At 41.6% G+C, this 18,536-nt stretch overlaps 1 protein-coding gene across 1 annotated transcript in view; it reads left to right on the plus strand.

Moving 5' to 3' along the window:
• The window catches only part of LOC124137056 (eIF-2-alpha kinase GCN2-like), a 43,516-nt gene that overhangs the window by 9,901 nt on the left and 15,079 nt on the right, over positions 1-18,536 (plus strand). Inside the window, exons 10-28 of the mRNA XM_046503177.2 lie at positions 1,766-1,918; positions 2,399-2,463; positions 3,107-3,218; positions 3,925-4,025; positions 4,980-5,104; positions 5,556-5,847; positions 6,353-6,646; positions 6,960-7,038; positions 7,654-7,749; positions 8,306-8,428; positions 9,878-9,982; positions 11,272-11,442; positions 11,607-11,759; positions 12,988-13,224; positions 13,624-13,821; positions 15,088-15,239; positions 16,300-16,366; positions 16,830-16,946; positions 17,455-17,610. Of these exons, the coding sequence (XP_046359133.2) occupies positions 1,766-1,918; positions 2,399-2,463; positions 3,107-3,218; positions 3,925-4,025; positions 4,980-5,104; positions 5,556-5,847; positions 6,353-6,646; positions 6,960-7,038; positions 7,654-7,749; positions 8,306-8,428; positions 9,878-9,982; positions 11,272-11,442; positions 11,607-11,759; positions 12,988-13,224; positions 13,624-13,821; positions 15,088-15,239; positions 16,300-16,366; positions 16,830-16,946; positions 17,455-17,610 (2,796 nt within the window). The remainder of the gene's footprint in view (positions 1-1,765; positions 1,919-2,398; positions 2,464-3,106; positions 3,219-3,924; positions 4,026-4,979; positions 5,105-5,555; positions 5,848-6,352; positions 6,647-6,959; positions 7,039-7,653; positions 7,750-8,305; positions 8,429-9,877; positions 9,983-11,271; positions 11,443-11,606; positions 11,760-12,987; positions 13,225-13,623; positions 13,822-15,087; positions 15,240-16,299; positions 16,367-16,829; positions 16,947-17,454; positions 17,611-18,536) is intronic.

The following is an 18,536-nucleotide window of genomic DNA, read 5'->3' on the forward strand; positions in this document are numbered from 1 at the left end:
GTACATGTAAGTGGAGGTTGTGTCTGTCTTACCTGGGGGAGGGGTGGGATAGAGGGGTCACTGTACATGTAGGTGGAGGTTGTGTCTGTCTCACCTGGGGGAGGGGTGGGATAGAGGGGATCACTGTACATGTAGGTGGAGGTTGTGTCTGTCTTACCTGGGAGAGGGGAGGCATAGAGGGGATCACTGTACATGTAGGTGGAGGTTGTGTCTGTCTTACCTGGGGCAGGGGTGGGATAGAGGGATCACTGTACATGTAGGTGGAGGTTGTGTCTGTCTTACCTGGGAGAGGGGAGGCATAGAGGGGATCACTGTACATGTAAGTGGAGGTTGTGTCTGTCTTACCTGGGGGAGGGGTGGGATAGAGGGGTCACTGTACATGTAGGTGGAGGTTGTGTCTGTCTCACCTGGGGGAGGGGTGGGATAGAGGGGATCACTGTACATGTAGGTGGAGGTTGTGTCTGTCTTACCTGGGAGAGGGGAGGCATAGAGGGGATCACTGTACATGTAGGTGGAGGTTGTGTCTGTCTTACCTGGGGGAGGGGTGGGATAGAGGGGTCACTGTACATGTAGGTGGAGGTTGTGTCTGTCTCACCTTGGGGAGGGGTGGGATAGAGGGGGTTCACTGTACATGCGGGTGGAGCTTGTGTCTGTCTCACCTTGGGGAGTGGTGGGATAGAGGGGGATCACTGTACATGCGGGTGGAGCTTGTGTCTGTCTCACCTGGGGGAGGGTGGGATAGAGGGGGTTCACTGTACATGCGGGTGGAGGTTGTGTCTGTCTCACCTGGGAGAGGGCTGGGATAGAGGGATCACTGTACATGCGGGTGGAGGGTGTGTCTGTCTCACCTGGGGGAGGGCTGGGATAGAGGGGAGTTCACTGTACATGTAGATGGAGGGTGTGTCTGTCTCACCTGGGGGAGGGGTCGGATAGAGGGATCACTGTACATGTGGGTGGAGGGTGTGTCTGTCTCACCTGGGGGAGGGCTGGGATAGAGGGGGGATCACTACATGTAGGTTGAGCTTGTGTCTGTGTCATCGGGGGAAGGTGTCGGATAGAGGGCATCACTGTACATGTACCAGTACATGGAGGCAATCAGGACACCTGCTACAAAGCTTCATAACCAAGTTCATCAGTGATACCACATTCACTGTTGGTGTGCATTGAGATTAGTGTTATACTGCTTTTTATACCCTCCCATAAAGTAGGAATAGGATATAGGAATTGAGAAACTGTCCCTCCATCCATCACATTTTGTTTTCAAAGTATAACTGAAAAGACCATTCAGTATTTCTGTTACAAACTTTTGCACAGATATAAGTCTAGCCATGAACTGGTGCCTTCCGCTGTTTAGGAATTTTTTAAATCTTAAGTTTCTCTGGTTTTTCTTGACAACAAATTCCCATCAATGAAGGGTTCATTTACAGAGTATGACTCATGGGTCCATGCTCACTTATTAATCAAGTGATGGAAGTGGTCGACTGCTGACTTTTTCACTTTGGGAATTCTCTATCTTTTTTATTTTTCCTGATGTGATTGAAACAAACAAAGCACCCCAGTTTTTGTATCTTTTGATTGCCTCTGTTCCCAGTTTTTGTTTTCAATATCATTGACTCTTTGGAACAAGACCCAGGTCGCTTTTGTTCTCAGGGGTTAAGGTGTTGCACTCAACTGAATGTACCATTGGTGGGAATAGAAGCATTTCTAGCTTGTTGGTGTAGTGCTTAACATACTCTGTACTTCACAAGAGCCTGCCTTGATTCAGATCCTCAGCGAGCTAGCTGGAGGCCATAGTTTGGAGAACTACCTGAAGAAGAACCAAGCTATGCCCATGGAGTTGCTGCGTTCCTACACAGACGAGCTGCTGCTGGCTGTCGAATATCTCCACAACAAGGCAGTTGTACATAAGGACCTTAGGGTAGCCATGCTTCTTCTTAACTCACTCTGTTGAATGACTGATATTATATGGAAAGTCAAGTGTTAAACATGAAATTTGTTCACAAATTATAATTATTCACAAAAAGTCATTTAATAGTGTCTTCTTTCAGAATGTAAAAGAATTTTAGTAAATTAGGAAATTCTGAAGCAGATTGATATACATATGTACATAGAGAAGGGAAGTATCTATTTGACTTTTTTCAAACACTGCAAGCATTACTTCATTTCTTTATTTCACATAATTATTTTAATGCAAGTTTACTTCCATTTTTACTTCAGATCTTATTATTTAGAAATTAGTATCTGAAAAATTGAATTAAGTGCATTTGAAAAATGTTCTGAATAAACTGACATTCCACATGTTCCAATGCCTGAGAACCAAGAATATTCTGCTTTAGCCTAATATATGATACAAGTGTAAGCAGATACCAACAGTTTGTATTTTGCATTGCACTTTCAGGCTTCCAGCGTGTTTGTAGATTTCTCAGGCAAGATCAGACTGGCAGATTTCAGCATCAACAAAAGGTGAAACAATTGATCAATCTATAGCCACTATCGTTCTTTGCAAGTATATGTCTAATGTCTTCTACCAATCCAGTATTGATGTGAAGGCATTAACATCTGGGATGAAACTAGAGTAGTGCAGTGGTAAATGCCTTTCCTGGCTTTGTATTGGGTTCTAATCCTGATATACCTATGATTTGTGGAATGTATCCTTGTCACTGGATAATTGACTCGTGAACTGTGTCAAAAATCTTGTTCACCATGTTTGGAATGTATGGGCATTCTGACATTACCAGAGACAAGATTTGCCCATTGCCTTGTGAGGATATTGGGGCAGGTCTCCAGTATGCTGGGCTTCTCCTGTAAGAGATGAGACTTTTTACCCACTGAATACACAATGCCTTTTTTGATTTTTTCATTTAATGCATGCATTTCTGTACACAAGTTTATTGAAAGTAATTGGGTTTTGAATATTGGGGTGGGTGGGGGTATTTTACACAAATATGCTGCTCTGACCTCAGAAAGTACTAGGATATGTACTTTACTGAGAAAGTGTTAGCCCAAATATAACACCTGATGTTGCCCACTGTGTTTGTCTATCCAGATGTTACGTGCAGTGATGCTGACTCCAGCAATCACAACATTCACTCTCTCTCTATTACAGACTGTCTGACCTGTATGAGACAGTAGAGCAGGCTCGACCAGGTGTTCACTTTCAGGATATACGTCCGTCCGTCATCGGCAAGGGAGGCAAAAAGGCAGACATCTTCCAGCTGGTGAGTCCTGACAGGCTGTGTCAGGGGATGAGGTAGACCTTCTACTCCGAACAATGGAAACACTTCTAAATCCCCCATGCCATTGTTTTACCATTAGACTGACTTGCTCAGGCAAGTTGTTTCATGCCAAGTAGAGAAACCACTTTCTACCCCAAATAATGAAAATACTTCTAAATCTCTCAAGCCATCCCAACATTAAACTGTTTCTTGCTAGTTGTGAGATTAACCTGCTGGGCTACTACGTTTTGAATTAAGGGTGAGTGAGTGAGTATGGTTTTACTCTGCTTTTAGCAATATTCAAGCAATATCATGGTCGGGGACACCAGAAATGGGCTTATCACATTGTACCCATTTAGGGAATCAGACCCGGGTCCTCGGCGTGACGAGCGAACGCTTTAAACACTAGGCTACCCGACTGCTCTTGAATTAAGAGGTTTCGAATTAGAATTTGACCGGTTCCAACGTCTCAGTTTAAAACACAGTTGGTTTATGTCCATTCTGTCATGACAGAATAACAATACTAATAGAAAAAGTGATGAGTAATTTAACATTGGTCGTGTATGATATTTTCATGAGGTTGAATGGTTAATTTCAAGGATATTTAACGAACGTAAAATCAGTTTTTGAAATTGATGACAAATTAAGCTTCACATTTCCATTTCTCTCTTATTTACTCGATTACAAGTTTCCTGTGTTCTGCCGACAGGGCCTGATGGTGCTGTCTCTGGCTGAAGGGCAGCGTGTCCAGGATATACAGCCAGTCATTCCAACCACCCTTCCCGCCCAGCTACATGACTTTCTCACCAAGTTAGTTGTCACTGTTGATATGCATGTATTCTTCTCATTAGGGTAGACACCTTACTGTTCCCGGAGAATTTACAACATCATGGTCATTGCAGTTTGTACCTTGACCTTCCACCATGAGTAAAAGGTGATGGTCAATGTTTTTCCTTGCTACAAATCCTTTGTGTTAGTGCCTATTGTGAGTCAGATATGCTTAACAACTGTAACTGCACCATGAACACCGAGAGAAACTATTCAGAACCCCATGATTACAGTCTGTGAATTTGACAGTTAGAGGCAGCTAAAGAAACCAGGTGGTCGGACCCGACAGCTTTGTTTATGCATGTCATGGTATCCCAATTTCGTAGATAGATGCTCATAATATAAATCACTGGGCTTGATTATTTTTTGACAATTGTCACATTCCTGGAATAATGCTCAGTGCAATATTTAACAACAAACAAACGAACAAGTAACTATGTACCCTGGACGCATTTAAAACCACTCCATTTTAAATCTGATTCAGATGACCCCATGCTAAAGATAGTCGTCCATCAAATTACACTCATGTGCCAGAGATATATTACAGGAAGTTACTGATAGCTGATGTCATTTTCAAAGTTAATAATTATGCCAAAATATTGATCATACAAGTAAGGAGACATAATATGCTGGATGACCATACATGGGGCATAACTGGCACAATGGTTCACGCATATCGTGTAAACCTAATTTAAGAATAAATAAAGTAGACCCTGTCCTGCCTCACATCTGGAAGATTTAGGGAATGAAGTCATCTGATTATTTGCCATGGTGAAGATTGTAACATTTTTAACATCAACTAACTCCTGCATAACAGGTCTGCTAGTCGATCCTGAGTAGCATAAGTATAAAAGGTTTCTATCAGTATTTATGATCAGTTTGCAAGTAGATGTCCATGTGATGTACAGATTCTCATGTGTTTGTCACTATCTTCAGATGCCTCATGCAGGATGAACGTCATCGCTGGTCGGCTAGTCAACTTCTGGACCATAACTTCCTTAAAGAACCATTGCCAGGGACCATTCCTATCAGACCAGCTGACCAGGAACGTTTTCAGAAAGGTGGGGCAACAGGTTGTGTTTCTTATATACAGGAATACTTTCTCACACTATACATTCCCACACACCTGACGACATCACCATACTTAACTCAATGAGAGAAATAGGTTTGAATTTATCACATTTAGTCAGTTGATTTGATTTGATTTAAACATATTTTATTCAGATTGAAATGGATTGGGAACAAGTTATCCAACTTAGGACTCCCTCTCCTCTCAGTTAGGATTTAGTCACTAGTCAGTTTAAACAGACACTGCCAACTGTAAATCATCAGTGTGCAGGTATTTGGCCATCTTGTCTATGAAAAAGATGGCTTACGCACCAGAGATAAGAGCACATGTAAGTATCGTGGTATTTGTAAGATCATGAGCAAGATAATATGATACGTACTGGATTGCACAGTTGGTGTATCGTCCCCGCCCTAGAAGATAGTATTATGATATCTCTTACACAGATACCAAAGAACAGAACCAGAATGAGGATGAGGAGGACAATGGTTGTCTCCCCTATGTGCATGTGACTGCCCTGGAGGCCACCGGACAGTCACGACTCACGGGGGAGTTTGAAATACTCAAGTCACTAGGCAGGGGAGGGTTTGGGGATGTGATCAAAGTGAAGAACAAGTTAGATGGACGGATGTATGCCATCAAACGAATACCCCTCAACCCCAAGAGTAAACAGTTCAACAAGAAGATTACGAGGGAAGTAAAGCTGTTGTCAAGACTCAACCATGAGAATGTTGTCAGGTAAGGTGTTTCCTGTTGGCAGAGTCTGATCCGTTACTGACGGTTATGCCATGTTTGTGGGAAAATTGGGTCTTTGAAAGGTATTTAGAATTTGTTTATGGATAACAGTTCTTTATTGTCATTAATGTCTTGCCCTTAACACCGATCAGTCAGTGCACATAGTTTGAAACTATCTTGGTAAGCACCCCTTTGGTCCTTTGTTTCATAATATGGTCAGTCAGTGTCGTAATGTCATTTCATACAAGTTCCTGCTGTGTTTACCTTTCAGAAAGGAATGGTGTGGGATATATCAGCCATGTTATAGGCAGTCAGTATTCGTATATGTCTCTTGCAATTGAACATTTTCACACGTTTAAGATAGCAATAGTCGAAACATAGCTAGAACCTGTTTGAACACCCATGTGATTAGGCTTTGAAAAATCAGAACAGCTATACTGATGTTAATAAGTTAGGCCAAGCAGCCTTATTATTTCAATATTTTCCTACTGCAATACAATGTTTCCAGATATTACAACTCCTGGATAGAAGTAAGCGAGGAACCAGCTCAGAGTGACACGTCCTCCAGCTACACATCAAAGACAACCGATTCAAGTCAGAAGAAGTCAGCTCCTTCATCTAACAATGAGCAAAACAGTTTCAATGTAACAGATGATATCGAGCGAGAGGCTCCCAAGGCCATTGAAGGGTCCATGGAATGGAGTGTCAGTTTAGCATTTGACACAGCATGTCAGAAGTGTCTTGCCTCTGATTCTGATGATGATGATGAAGATGAGCAAGATGTATTTGGGAAGTCGTTCTTGTAAGTCGTTGCTGCAATAATCTTGTTTGTTTGAAGCAACTGTTAGGGACTAACTCTGAATATCGAAATGACTTTCTGGTTTTCTGATAATGATATGAATACTTATTTGTAGAGATAGATTTTACTTTTGAGCAGCCATAATGGACTAAGGCATTGCAATTTCTTGTGCAGAGTTGTGTCCCTTTACCGTGGAAATGTGTATAATATGCATGAGTCTGCATGAGTCTGGGCGCTCCTCACATATCAGACTCATATCCTATGATATAGCTGGGTTTTTTATACAAGGAATATCATAGTTCTTTAAATGTTTCAGACCAGTTTTGGATAACTCTGACAGTATTGTGTTTGAGACTGATGGTATCAGTGAACCAGCTGTCACAGAATCGGAATTGGTGAGTCTCCAGTGTAGAAGTATCATCATTCATAACATCTAGCACCATACAGGCATAAGGCAAAGAGTAAAATTCAGCCGAGTGCAGTGATTATGTAGGTATTTTTACCTTGAGTCCAGAGGACTCTCAGTAACTCATTTTGGGGGGTCCAAAGCATGAACAAGGGGTCCCAGGCTGGTGAACTGTTCTTGTTTCAACTGATTTTGAAGAATAGTATTGATGTTACGTCAGTGCACATGCTGCTCAGATGAGTATTTGAATGTTAGATTGAAGAATATCAGCTATTGACATGCTTAACTTTGAGTCTATTTTTTACCAGAATAAGATTGTCAGTTATTTTTATGAGCAATCTGTATCAAGTTGGATAACACTTTTTGCATCCTACACGACTCACTATTTAAATATTAGAGTTTGAACATGATCAGGTGTTGTCCTTTCATTGCCTTGATCTAGCTTTAGGCATGTGCTGATGCATCCAAACATCTGTTCCTTGAAACAGGGTAATGCCAGATAATGATTGTTACTGACTGTGCCTTTAATAGTTTAGATCAACCAAATAATGAGACTAATGTTGTGTGTGTACCCTCTACCAATATGTCACTGTTGTCTCTGTAGAGTGTGAAGAACCTCCAGAAACAGGAGACAGCCAGCACCAACACACAGGAGTCCTTGATAGAGATTGTGCCCAAACTGCAGTACCTCTACATACAGGTATGACAACGATGTACTGTTGGATTAGTAAACATGATAGTTAGGGGACATCAATATCATGTACAGTTACCAGTTGTTGTACTATGACGGTATTACCGAACATGTATATATATATCAGGGAGTTTTATGAGTTATGGGGTGGTCAGGTAGCCTAGTGGTTAAAGTGTTCGTTCATCAGGCCGAAGACATGGGTACAATGTGTGAAGCCCATCTCTGGTGTCCCCCGCCGTGATATTGCTGGAATATTTCCAAAAGGGGCATAAAAGCATACTCACTCACTCACTCACTCACTTACTTAATGAGTTCCACCACTAATTTGCCTGACACACGTTCAATTATTTATTTGAAATATTGTAACCTGATGTGTGAAACATTCAGTCGCTCACTCCTATAAATTATACGAAGAAGATCCTATTCCAGTCCTTCCTTCCATGAGTTAGAAGTAAAGGAGACTTTATTAAGTTTCTGATTTTCTAATCCATCTTGGGATTATATGGTATTTGACAACAAGGGAAATGGCTTGTGTACAATGTGGCCACCTATTGTTGTGTACCAGATGGAGTACTGTGAGAAGAGCACCCTGAGGAACTGTATTGATGCCGGCCTGTACCAGGATGTTACCAGGGTCTGGAGGCTCTTCAGGGAGATCGTCGAAGGACTCATTCACATTCACGAACAGGTTGGTTTTGCTCATATAATCTGTTAATAGTGTGGGGCAGTCGGGTAGCCTAGTGGTTAAAGCATTCGCTCGTCACGCCGAAGACCCGGGTTCGATTCCCGACATGGGTACAATGTGTGAAGCCCATTTCTGGTGTCCCCCGCCTTGATATTGCTGGAATATTGCTAAAAGCGGCGTAAAACCATACTCACTTACTCATTCACTCACTCACTCACTCACTCACTCACTCACTCACTCACTCACTGTTAATAGTGTATGCTTACTGTTATGTCTGTGAATGTCATAGGTGTGTGACTGGTAAGTAGCAGCCTTCCTGTGGAAACTCCTTGTGGAAATTCCTCCTGGAAATCCTGGGTTTGAATGGGTTCCTAGAAACATATACTTGCCGTATGACTAAAGTCAGGTATAGTCAAAACCGGGTAGCCAGAATTGATGACTTGGTTGATGCCATTGTACCCAGATGGTGTGGGACATTGCTTATATTATTAACCACTGGTTTGTCTGGTCCAGACTCAACTGATGACAAAACACCATCATATAGCTGGAAGAAGTCTGATGGAAACAGTGGATAGCTGAATTAGCTGAGACTGAAAAACAATATATTACCTATATAAAAAGCCCTGTCAGCAAAACATATCTGCAAGAAGGTGTTCTGTTTCTTATTTTAGACAAAAAGTGAAGTGAGGCACCCTGAGAATGCACAGATAAGAGAAGCCCCTGACCAGTATGTTTAACAATACCTGAGAACAACTTGAAAATATATTCTTGCATTTATATAATACTCACCATCAGCTGAGGACCACACTTTTGAATAAAGATGACTGTTTTGGACCTTAGCCAGTGTTGAGTGGTATATTATGAATCAGCTATAGGTACAGCTCCCCGTGTTTGTCATAAGGAGTACCTGAACTTGGTTCTAAAGGTACAGATGACCTGGTACATCCAGTAGACGAGTTGCTCAGCAGACAGAACGCAGGCTTGTTATTATTGGCAACAAACATTGTGACATAATTAAAGGCTTCACTTGGCAAGTGACTTACCCGTACTTGCAGACAAGCCTCAAGCAAGTTGTCCTTGACTTACTTATTTGGCACCTCAAACAGCACCTATCAAAGCTCACACAATTTGCTCACCTTTGTTACACTGTAACAGTTCATAGGATGTTGTTTGCTATTGCTGAAAACCTCATTCACTCATTCACCTATTCACTGAAATCCATAACCTTACTCACACAAACCTACAATCACACACACACACACACACACACACACACACACACACACACACACACACACACACACACACACACACACACACACACACTTACACTCTCAAACACTCACTCACTCACACACTCATACACACTCATACACACTCATACACACTCATACACTCACTCACTCACTCACTCACTCACTCACTCACTCACTCACTCACTCTTTGTTTCAGGGTATGATACATCGAGACCTGAAACCAGTCAACATCTTCTTGGACTCCAACGATCATGTGAAGATTGGAGATTTTGGTTTAGCGACCACTGATATCATAGCTAAGGTACAAAATGTCAAAACAAGGTTTGGGGTGAATCCTGCTTACTTTGTTGCAGTATGGTTGAGTTCTACTTGTCCCCCAAACTGATGGTTATCATATCCCCTTCTATGTAAGGCTATAGAAATAGTCATAGCCTTCTTCCCTGCATGGATTGTGAAAACCACCCTACCTGACAGGATGTTCTACCTGAGGACAAAACGAAGAAAGGAACACCGAGATAGCACATCCAAGACATATCTTCACACTGTCATGTCCACCTCCTGTACCTGTTCCTCAATTCATTACTGAGAATCAGTTGTTGTTATGTTTAAAGTAACATGCATGTATGTTTTATGTATTTAGTGATGCAATACTATATATAGTCTGGAAGGTAATCACGCACGTTGAGACACCCAACGCTAACACCGTATTCATGCGTGCGTGATTCCCGTGCACCCTTTCGATTTGAGTTGATTGGTTCAACTGTGTCATATGGCCCTGTGACGCAGGGGTAGCATTATGCAGATGGCTGTTTCAATGAATGCTCGTTCCACCAGTGATGAACAGGTCTGGTTGTTGATGAAATATAGTGATAGCTAAATAGACAGATTTTTTATTCATGCACCGCTTGTCTTTAAATGTAATATCCAGTTATGTATAACTGTTTAATAATCTCATACCAACTTTTTGACTGGAGTAGGTCTGATAGTTTTTCAGATATTGTAGTAAACGTCAGTACCTTAAATTACCTTCCAGACTATATACAGTGGTCCCTCGACTTAACGCTCCTCGATGTACCGCTACTCCGGATGCACCGCGGGGTATCTCCAAATATAACATTGGTATTTCACTCAAGTGAAATAACACTTAATGCTGGAACTACTTTCTCTGTGAGACTGTGCTTTTCAGAGTAAGATAATGAACATCATACCAAAAAATACTTCATAAACAGAACATTTGTCTTTTTCCTGTCAAAAAACATGTCTTCATCTTCAAAAACTTGCTTCCAAAGAAGATATTGCATTGTGTGAGATTGCTACAATGAACTTGCATCGAAATCCCTTGCTGACCATTTTGACGTCACATTCAAATGACATCATAACCTTTCTGCCACTGAAGCTGGTTAGCTGAACTTGTCACACTCAAGAACCTGGTTATTACTGTTTACAAACTGACAAAGTTGGAAGAATGATTTTGGACGATAACTAGAATCTCGTTGCTACACCACTCATGAGAATATTAACTTTGCAGGTCTATTTAAAGATAAATATGTTATCTGACAAGAAAAGACAAATATGCTCTATGTATTTCAGAGTGGTTTGTTGGATGCTAGTCTCCCTCAGACATCATACTCTGACACCAATTTCCTCAGCTCATCTCGGTCTGGGAGTCTGGGTGATGGCAACATGACGGGGCAGGTGGGGACAGCTCTTTACGTCAGTCCTGAAGTCATGAGCGGGGGCGACAAGCTTCACTATGATCAGGTCAGTGCTAGCAGGGACACTTCTGTATGTCAGTGATATAATATGTTTTTAATATTGACATAAAGAAAAAAACAAATTAACCATGTTAACATTCCAATACAAAGGTTACACACAATTTTCCCTCACTATAGAAAATGAAAGTGTTTTTTGTTTTCGCTCTACAGAAAGTAGACATCTACAGCCTGGGTATCATCTTCTTCGAGATGTGCTACAAGCCTCTCCCTACAGGCATGGAGAGGGTGAAGATCCTGGGCAGTGTGCGGGGCAACGTTGTCTTCTTCCCCGAGGACTTTGATGAAATAGAGATGGCTAACCAGGTACCCCTTGTCAAGAAGAGAGAGACGGCTATCTACTGGCATGTCCCACAATTACTCTTTGAGAAACTCAAATAAAGGACAGACATCCATGTTTCAGAAAAACTATTAGTTGCGTAATTAAGTTGTATTTAACATAACTGATGGGGGAAAACGATATGTCTGTGCACAGTGCATCATGATTTTATGCGACGATACAATACTTAATATGTTTATTTCTGTATCAATACAAGACGTTACACTTGCTCAAATAAATGACTAACTATTCATTTAATGACCACCACCACCCACCCAAACATTTTTGTCAAATGTCACAAAATGTGATGTAATTAGAGTTTCAAGTTAATTACTAAGAATAGCCTCTACGAACATGTCTACAGCTAACGTTTCCTTTCCTGCTCCAAAATAAAGTAGAACACGGATATAACGAACACGGATATAGCAAACAAACGGATACACCGAACTGTTAAAAAATCCCCGATTTATCTCCTATATAATATCATATAAAACTTACGTATATAACGAACTCTCTACAGCGAACTAATGGATACAGCGAACTGATATCTCATCACCGACAAGCCCATCTATCACTAATAAGTGACGTGTATAGCGAACTGAGAATTCTCACTCAGTGTCGAGTGTCACTGACAATTGGCAGTACGCAATCAGCGGCGAATCAACACAATGGCGGTGAATCAATACAATCAGCGGTGACGGATCAACCTTGTTAAATTTGCATTGTGTTAATCTTACCTGTACATGTAATCTTGTCTGTAAAACAAACATTAAACATATACACTGCCAATACAAGTCAATGCTGCAATTACGTGTATTGTGTGTTTGTCTTATCCAAAATGGCGGATGTTTCCGAGCGAAAACGTGTATAACGAACAACGGATATAACAAACTGATTTCTCTGGTCCCTTGTAGTTCGTTATATCTGTGTTCTACTGTATTTATTGTGAAGAAATTTCCACCCTATTTGAGGTATGGTGATACATATTGTTCCATGACCTATGAATCGGGATACATAACTGTATTGTGACCTTGCTGTATTGTTTCACCCCTAATATCTGAAGGAGTGCAAGTGAATCTCCATCTTGTCATATCACATTTGTGTAAATGCAGTGTCACTTGCGAATACTAAAGTTTCTCGATTTGTTATTCAAGATTATTAAACTGTGAGAAATGTCAGACGCTTGTATTGAGTGGTTGTTTGTTTCCTCGCCAGGCCAGTGTGATGCGGTGGCTGCTCAACCATGACCCTAGTCGGAGGCCCACGTCCAAGGAGCTTCTTCAGTCAGACTACATGCCACCCCCTCAGATGGAGGAGGCGGAGCTTAATGAGATCCTGCGCTCCACAATTGCCAATCCACAGTCCAAGGCCTACCATCGGATGATGGAAGCTGTGTTTGGCCAGCAAGTCTCACCGGCCAGTGACCTCTCTTATGATCTGGAGCTGGTTAAGGTAGGAGGGAAAACTAATTTATTCATTTTTATTTTAAAACATTATGGAGCTTAATTTTGCAAAATGAAAGAAAGTGTAAAATCCTTGTTTCCTTGAAAATCTGCATATTATGAATATCTTCTTCTTTTTCAGGTAAGTATAAAAACATTGCATTTAATCAGAAATGCTCATTTTTCAAATTAATTCTTTCAGGAAATTTACCCCAAATTAATCAAGACAAAAATATTTATGTTTTCTTACTCCCTTATTCTGACATACAAGTATTCACCAGGAAAATCTTTGAAATCATAAGTAATACTGGTCAGTGCTGATAATGCAAACAGACTTATGATGTCCACAGTTTCATATTTAGTTCATTGACAGAAGTAGCTCTGACGCATGTCTGTTGTGTCTTCTCAGGGCATGTTTACCCTGAAGTCCTCCCAGCTGCAGATGTCTGTCCACAATTCTATAGAGCGGGTGTTTGAGCTACATGGCGGGACCAAAGTAGCTACACCTTTCCTCATGCCTCAGTCGGACCTGTACAAGAGCAACGACCAATACGTTCGGCTGATGGACCACAGCGGTGGCCTTATTGGGCTGCCGTATGATCTCAGGGTATGTCCTTAGCTTGACATCAGCTCTTAATAACAAGACTGTCAGGGTTTGACAAGGCCAGTAGTGTAATAGTCCAAAGACTACTTAGAACTTGTAAAGTATACAATAACCTTTCTTGCCCATTTGCCTTTATGTAGATGTTAATACTATGCTAAGAAGGCAGGGAAATGCATGGGGGAAAACAACCAATCTCTAATAATTGACTTGCTAAGTGGCAATGGAAGAGAATGGAGTAGCAGGGTTATTCGTGTGGCAAGTGCGTGGGGGATGCTATGCACATTTATTTGGGTGGTGACCATGGCTGGGATGTGTTCGGGTGAATTGTTTTTTTAGAAGTTTTGTTCAAGCATGGTTCCACATAGGATCGAAAGAAGAAGGATGAAATGCATGGTGTGAAATAGGATAAGTTAAAAAAATTGTTTGCTATCCAAGTCTAGTTTATGTTGCTCAACGACCACCTCCGTGATCTAGTGGATTGAGCATCTACCTGGAGAGAAGAAGGTCTGTGGATCGATTCCCTGCCACATCATACCAAAAAACGATGTTACTTGTAACACTGCCTTGCGCTTGGCATTAAGGGGATAAAACTAGAAGTGGTGGGCTCGGAGTCGGTATGATGTGTCTGAGTGGGGTTTCCATGTTAAAGTGTTAGAAAATGAGGGGGCCATACAAATACATGTACTATAGGAACAAACCTCAAGGACCAAGGACCTCCCTTTATTTTGAACACTAGATAGAACATTGTGAACATGTTTTGAATTTTGTTGGGTCTCAATGTATGTCCAACCTCCAGTGCTAAATGTGATATGTGTTTACTGTTTTTTTGAGTCTGTAACATTTTACTCACAGTATGGAAAGGGAGGAAAACCAGTGCAATACTCACTGGAACTACAAGTTGGAGCCATTCAAATTGTGTGGGTATTTTGGCACATGTCAACATGTGTTAGGCTGGTAGTCTCTCTAAGTTTCTACCGGGGCGGTCGGGTAGCCTAGTGGTTAAAGCGTTCGCTCGTCACGCCGAAGACCCGGGTTCGATTCCCGACATGGGTACAATGTGTGAAGCCCATTTCTGGTGTCCCCCGCCGTGATATTGCTGGAATATTGCTAAAAACGGCGTAAAACCATACTCACTCACTCACTCTAAGTTTCTACCTGTTTCTGAAACTGATTAGGTCTATAGGATAGAACACATGCATGGAAAATGTCAGAAAGTCTGCTATGAGAGCTTATCAAGCACTTGACAAAACTAAAACAAATTCTTTGCAGGTTCCGTTTGCAAGATACATAGCACGGAACAACATCCTGAACCTGAAGAGATTCAGCTTGGAGCGGGTTTTCAGAGAGAAGAAATTCTTTGGCCTGCATCCACGTGAAATGACAGAGTGTGCATTTGACATCATCACTCCAACTCCAGGAAGGTGTGTCCTGTCTCGTGTGTTCTCCCATCTGACATTTGACTATATCATAAGGGAGGCATCTTCCCGAGACACACATGTCCACTAGCCTATATCAAAGCCAAGTTCCAACCCTTGCCAAATCAAGGCCACTTTTCTTAGCTTGACCCTGGCGCCCCCTCAAGTATATCAAGTAGGAGTTGTGCCCCTTGTAATGAAAACGCGATATCCAATCTGCTGTTCTAATCTCGTATTGCTTCACAAAGATGGCGACTACAGTAGGCGACCACCTAGTCGATCAGATAACATAAACATTCGCATTTTCATCCATGACACAAAAAAATAGGCAATCATTGGGGTGTTTAAGAGATGAAAAAGACATATTTGTGTCAACAAACACAGGCAATGGTAAATCACTTTCATACGAAGGTGTACCAGTCGTGGATGTTGATTTTGTGAAATATTCTCTGATTGGACTATCAATATGTGCGATAGTCCAATCATATTTACCACAGGAAAGTGGGCTTGATGTGGAAAGGGTGGAAACAAGACTTTGATAATAAGGCTAGTGGATGCTCTTGCCTCGGGATGTGCAGAGTTGCGTCCCTTGGGCACGCCAGAAACCTATGATTGTGGGTTCGAATCCCGGTTCGCCCCGATTAGTTCTAGGTTTGTGAGCACCATACCTGTGCTCGTGGGTTTCACCGAAGTGGTAAACGTCTGAGACCTGCTTTCCTCCCACATTAAGCTGACACGCCGTGATATAACTGGAATACTGTTAAAAGCGGCGTTAAACCCAACTCACTCACTCACTCACTCACTCACTCACTCACTCACTCACTCTTGCCTCGGGAAGATGTAAGGGAGGGATCCTTGATAGGTTTACTCATAACGATGATACTGAAATCATGTTCCTCCCACATCACTTTTGTTTCCAGTAAAAAATATTTAAATAAGTCCTACCTTCATCTTTTACATTTGAGAAGAATGCGCCTCAAAAAGCATTTTTTATGCAGCCTTAATTACTATTGTCTGAACCCTATTAGTTCTCTCTCTTGATCTCTCACTGTCTTTGTGACTTCAGCTTGATCCCTGATGCTGAGGTGTTGGTGATAGTCCAGCACTGCATCAAGGAGTTCCCTTCACTCCATGTAAGTACTCACAGGTACCATGCTTGGGTTGTATACTCCCCAGGGAGCTGAGAATGAAAATGAAGTACACACTGATCCATTGACTGGGGTAATAATGTAGTGCTTCGCCTTAGGGTGTGAATTTGGCGCATAATAAATATGCATGTTATAATTATTTATACAAAAAACATTCAAGTCTTATATGTTGTGATGAATGTCTCTTCAGGCACATTCAGGGTACAAATGTGAAATTGTCAAGTATCTCTTTTTTTTGTGTTAATTCTTAAGTGACAGAATATGACTACCCTTATCTCAAGATAAACATCATACAAAATTCACAGATAGCATAACTACACGCTGGAAGCCAAGCAATCTATAGAAGTAGTTAATACTGCCATATTCACATACAACATTGTCCACATTACCTGAACGATTGTAAGAAGGCCTTTCATGCTCCATGTTGCCGTGTGTTTGCTCTGCACAGGCCCAGAACTGCTACATCCGGATGAACCACCACTGCCTGCTGAGGGCGGTGCTGCTCCACTGTGGGATCCCGGATGAGAAGCACAAGGCTGTCCTGTCTGTGCTGGCTGAAGTGCAGGTACACAATGAATGACTCATTTGTCACATCCAGGATTCCACAAATACTCAACTATGAAAATATTAAACATCTTAATGTCAATTACACATCTTACATCAACACAATTGTTTTAATGACAAGTAAAATTTCCAGGGTTAAGTTTGTTCATCTATCATTCGTTTTGACACTCACATTCTTAATCTTTGACTAGCCAGTAAAAAATATAAAATGTCCCATTGGCCATGGAACCTTGACATCATGGTTGAATTTATAGTGCGTGGACTGTTGCTTTGCTTGGTTAAGTAATTTTCTGTGAGTTGTGTCCCTTAGTTTCAACAGGATCTTGTGACAGTGGGTTCAAATCCCTCATTCTTCATTATTGTGATCTTGGTTTGTCAGCACCATACGTGTAGGTTTCACCAAAGTTATTAACATCATCTTTCTCATTTCTCCTTCAACATGACATACCGTGATAGAAATAATGTTCCACTGTAACAATCTGGTATAACACTTCTGTTATGCTGTTCAGTTCAACAAGATGGACCGTCAGACAGCCCTGGAGAGCCTGAGTGAGGTGAGCCTGACCGAGTCCAGTCTGGCCACCCTCACTCAGCTGCTGGACCTGGAGGGCCAGTACGGCAAGGTGGCAAGCATCCTCCGCATCATCACCAAGACCAAGGGGCAGGTCCGTGTACAGACAGTCTCTCTTAGACACCTAGTGCTTATAGTTTTTATACCAGTCACCCCCATCCATTCTCCTCTCCTCATCTCTTGCATCAAATTCTCTTCTTAAAGAGTTCCTAAAAGGAATTACTGTATATTACCGGGGTATGGCCGACACCAGATATATGCCGAGCCCTCAGCTCAACTACCCGAATGATACCCAACACACTACCTATGTGATATGCATACAAGAGAGGCCAGCCCCGCAGTTATACCTTGTACATGGCTTTATTTCGGGAACTTTGTGTTAGTAAGTGCAATAAAAATTATCCTTCACCTGGCATAAACAAAATGTATTCAGGTCCTATGACCGTCATAATCAGGAATATACTAAGTTATCAGGCACATGTCATATTGCATTGGCTTCTTTTTATGTGACTGCATTGTAAATAAAACTGCACCTTATACACCTACACAATTTCTAAAGATCATGTTAGTATTTCTCTTTTCAAGGCAAAGTAATTGATTTCCTGTTGATGATTGAATTATCAGTATGGGCTGACCTACGGAACATGCTGTACTGTACTTTAGGACTTTGTTTGATGGATACTTCTAAAGTCATCTTCCTGAGTCAAGGGAGTTAACTGACTTTAAAAGTCCAGTTTCCACCCTTGTCGAACTAGGCTGGAATTCCTGGGCTCGACCGTAGCGCCATCAGTGGTTATTACGAGTTATGTCCCTTCTAAGCCTCTACTATGGACTAATCAGATTCCACCTCTCGTATCACTTGCATTTGCTTCAAACAAAATGGCGGCGTATATTGTGATAAAACGGGTCTTACATAGCGAAGTGCATCAAATCATGTGAGTACCTTGATTAAAGACATGGAAAGACTTGGAAAATATCTGTTGACAACGAGTTGGCGGTGCCAATGCTTTGCAAATCCTG

Source organism: Haliotis rufescens, unplaced genomic scaffold (assembly GCF_023055435.1).
Source record: "Haliotis rufescens isolate VD_foot unplaced genomic scaffold, xgHalRufe1.0.p SCAF_3, whole genome shotgun sequence".
NCBI classification, from domain to species: Eukaryota; Metazoa; Mollusca; class Gastropoda; order Lepetellida; family Haliotidae; genus Haliotis; species Haliotis rufescens.